At 37.3% G+C, this 4,301-nt stretch overlaps 1 protein-coding gene across 2 annotated transcripts in view; it reads right to left on the reverse strand.

Moving 5' to 3' along the window:
• LOC118331297 (glucocorticoid receptor-like) overlaps positions 1-4,301 on the reverse strand; it is a 61,489-nt gene that overhangs the window by 18,526 nt on the left and 38,662 nt on the right. Inside the window, exons 3-4 of one of the 2 annotated variants that reach the window (XM_035666119.1) lie at positions 4,097-4,266; positions 2,502-2,528 (exon numbers count right to left, since the gene is read on the reverse strand). In XM_035666119.1, coding sequence (XP_035522012.1) covers positions 2,502-2,528; positions 4,097-4,266 — 197 coding nt within the window. The remainder of the gene's footprint in view (positions 1-2,501; positions 2,529-4,096; positions 4,267-4,301) is intronic. The other variant, XM_035666120.1, reaches the window with a different exon arrangement.

Consider the following 4,301-nt stretch of genomic DNA (forward strand, 5'->3'; position numbering starts at 1 on the left):
AAAACAATTTCCCTGTAGGGGATCAATAAAGTATATCTTCTTCTTCTTCTTCTTCTTCTTCTTCTTCTTTTAACAATGCCGAACCAGTTTTGAACAATGTTTAGTGTGTACCAATAAATTCCATAAAACTGTCTTGTGATACTTCATGACCAAGCAGTGCAATAATCAAACCAACAAATCCCAAGTTGTCTAGCCATGCATTCGGAATCATTACCATTCCTAACACATAGCAAGCAGTGTTAATTGTGTCAATGAAAATTGACAAGAACTTAAAAGAAGTAACTTCTGAATAGGAAAACTATCAGACTGTATTACAATTTAGGCTGTCAACCGTCAAATGTTCTTGTAGATGTTCACAAAAGGATTATTTTTTCATTAATGTTATCCAACGTTTAAGCTGCTCATCTAAAACTAAAGTCAGTATTTTAGTGAAAACTGTTACTACTATCTGTAAAGTATTATTATGAAAATTTCCTGTATTTTGAACCACTGGTCATATAGGCTGTCCATACATTGCAGACTGTGGTCTGAGTAGTAATATTCATAACAATGAGTCAGTTCACATTCCATTTTACTTTATCCTGTGCTTTGCATTATTTTTCCCTCCTCCTGTACATGTATGCCTACAAGCAAGCCTAATACAGAAACCTGCGTGTTTGCACCAGCAAACAGTGAATCTGGGACATCAAGCAAATGATTAGCTCAGTTTAATGATGTTTCAGGACACCAGCGCCCTACATTGAAGGCGGCTGAAGCTAAATACATTCTGTAATCAAGATGGAACAAACAGGTGTCTGTATATGTACTGTGCTTCAACACAGTTGTGTAAAAACTAAAGACTAAAGTTCATAGTATGGACCAATATAAGAGTAAGAAAACGGTGATGCTGTGATGGTAGTTAAGTCATATACGTACATAATAATTAGGTTTATACTGTCAAACGCAATGTTTCTCTAAACATTTGCCAAAATCACAGAAAGAATCACCTTTGAACGTTACAAATAATCATATTCCACATAGACTGGAAATGAATCTGTAGGGTTGTTAGTGTGATGACAAGATAGCAGCCTGGGGGTTGCCAGTCGCAGCCATCACTGATATCACAGGAAGCCATTGCAAACAATGGTGTAAACGGCCATCTGTGGTGTCAAAAGTGCCAGCTGAATCCCTCTGATATCCTCTCTCCCTTATACTGCCCTGATCTGCTAACAGCGGCCTGGCACTGGTTGGTTAAGCCTTTGGCTGGGTTTGTAGACTAACATGTAGGGCTGCAGCTAATGAGTGTTTGCTCAGTGGGCCAGTGGCTAGTGTTGTCGGCTTACAGCAAGGAGGCCTAGAAAACTAACCAGTTCAGCAAAACTTACTAGTTACTTAATGTCACTGTCTGCCAATTAAAAAGGATGCAACTCCTTGTATGTGTGAAGCTAAAACCAGCAAATGTTTGGTATTTCTGCATAGCAATTAACCAAAACAATTAAACTACAATCGGATAACGTGAAAATCACATTTTAAATTTCCTAAACATGCAAATGACAAATGAGGTCATTCAAAGACTTACAACCCATTTAATTTATTTAAAAAGTGTTTTATCATTACAAAACAAACAACTTTTCCTCAACTGCATTTTTCTGCCACGCAGCAATCACAAAAAAACTGCTTTGCAATTTATAGATCATTTTAGATTAAACTGTTCGTTTGGAAAAAACTTATACACATTTCTTATCATCGTTGCCCAGTAAAAATCATGTTAACCAAAATTTCAGAATTAAAGAAAATTAATAAATATGAAGGGTTAAGTGATCCTTTGTGGGTAGATAAAATTATTCTATCTTTGAAGTAAAACCCAACTGGAATAGAAAAGGTACAAAAGCTGAAAAAAAGGGCTTAGTTTATAAAAAGTTGACATTTTAGAGATACATGCTTTTCGCAGGACAATGATGCTATGTGCCTGTAGACTATATTCTACATTTGATATATATTGAAATCAGTTGACTATCAGTCCAGCAGGATGTTTTCAAGAGCCCTTGACGTGGCCTGAATATGGTCGAAAATATCAGTTGAAACAGTGCAACACAAAATAAATAAAACACATGAATAGCACAAGGGGGTAAAACAAGTTGAGAAGTTGAAGTTGTTTTATCATCAGATCTCTGGAGGTTGAGGTGGGTCAAGTGCAACAGAGTGGGCCTAACTAGAGACAGGATGTGACTGCACTTATTGGATCTACTACCTGTGATGAGGTGGGGCATTCCAAGCAGAAACTGAAGAGCACAAAATCACTCACAGGCAATTTACGCTGACTTGAATTACCAAATCAGAACATTTGCATGCATTAACAGATAGCTGGCAGAAGAGGGCTGTGCATGTATCTAGGCAGACTGGTCATATTTCAGTGCTGAAGGAATACAGGCACATGGGCAAATCAGAGGAGTATTACCATCATAGTCATCATCATAATTATAATTATTATTATTGTTATTATTAAAAGTGCATTTATTTACCATCTGTGTTTTGTCGTGCTCTCCATCCTTCACCATAGAGACAACGACCGGAGAATAGAGAGGGGGGAGAAAAACAAAAATAACACATATAACTTTCTCAGTGCTACTGTAGGCAGCTCGTTTCAAAATAAAACTTACACTTCAGTTTGAGTGCTTGACATTTACACCAGCACCATAAAATAAAAAAGCTAATATGCTAGATAACAGTCAACAATTATACAACTCAACAAATTAACTGTAGCAGATTGTCGAGCTCAAATCAACTGATAATCTTATTAATTTATCTGTATAACTGTTTTTACACATATAAGGAATGGTAGCCTAAAATAAATGTTTGATATGCAGGAGACGGAAAACTTCTTAAAATGTTCCATTATCAATCGATTTCCATTAGCCATGTTTTAGTCCTGAACCGTTGCAGAAGTCGAATCAATGTCCACTGCATTACCTTACATTCAGAGTAATGATTGTTCCTGCAGTAAGTTTGGTCTGAGTTTGACACTGGCTGTATCATTTCACTAGAAATGTTAGTTGCAGATAGAGGAAACTGATAGAGAAAGTAAAAGTAGGAGCAGAATGAAAGAAAGGGACTGGGACATGGAAACAAGAGACAAGAGAAGTTTATTTACTGCTACTTAAGGTATTACCTGTCCAAGAATTTAAAAATCAATGAACTGTTACATACTCCTCTGAGAGCCTTTTCAAACTAATTACACATCTGTGGAGCTTTACACAGAGAGATGAAACTGAAGCAGAGAGAAGCAAAGGGATATGGAATGCATGGCAGAAAGCCTTTAACACAAATTACTTTGTTTGTCAGGAACATTCCTGCCCTTCCCACTTTAAGATTGTGTCGAGGCAATTAGTGCTCAAACAGTTTGCCTGCGAGACAAGAACTTAATACTGTATTACAAGATATCATATGAAGTGAAGCAATCTTACAAGCTCATTATAATACTAGTCCTCCATAAGGCAATACTGTGTTAATCGGAAGTAGTAGTAGTAGTAATACTTTTGGAGAAGGGGTTTTTACTGGAATTGAAATTTTTGTTGTCAATCAAAATTAAATGGAAGGCATCTCTGCTTTGACACAGGAAAGGCAGAAGAGAAGGAGGCGCTTAAAAGCAAGGTCAGGACTAAGACTCAAAACCACTAAAAGTATGTGACGTGTGTCTACTAAAGCTCAACATGAACCCAACTATTCCACTCTGACCTTGGATTTTGAGAAATAATAAAATTTTCTGCTGCCTAAGAAAATAAAAACAGCTGCAATGTTTTACTGTTGTGCAACAGCTAATGTCATGTAAACCAAATGAATGACAATATTTAGGACAAAATGTACAAAGTTAATGGATGCTAACCACTGCTACTAGGTACACATGTACAAAGTTGTGGCTGCATAATATAGACGGTTAAAATTGAAAAAATAATCGGTTAAAAATGAAAAAGGTTTAAAATTTGCAAACTCAAACATTTTCCTATGAAGATTTAAATACCATCATTTTAATCTAAAATGTGTTTTGGATGTTTAGAAGTATGGTATCAGGTCTGAGTGAGTGAGTGGATGCAAGAAGGTAGGGGTGTGTGAGACCAACCTTCGACTGCCCTCTTGAAGAACACCTTGCAGCTGCCGCAGGTTACGACCCCGTAGTGGCATCCTGAGGCCTCGTCTGAACACACCAAACAGATCTTATGCGTCTGCCCACTGGGCTTGGACTGGACTGGCACCATGGAACTGCTGGTCTCTCCTGCTCTGGGTGAAGAGCTAAATTATGCGTACAAAGAGAGAGAGAGAGAGAG

Source organism: Morone saxatilis, unplaced genomic scaffold (genome assembly GCF_004916995.1).
Source record: "Morone saxatilis isolate NCDOM2014 unplaced genomic scaffold, NCSU_SB_2.0 Contig20, whole genome shotgun sequence".
In the NCBI taxonomy this organism is placed as follows: domain Eukaryota; kingdom Metazoa; phylum Chordata; class Actinopteri; family Moronidae; genus Morone; species Morone saxatilis.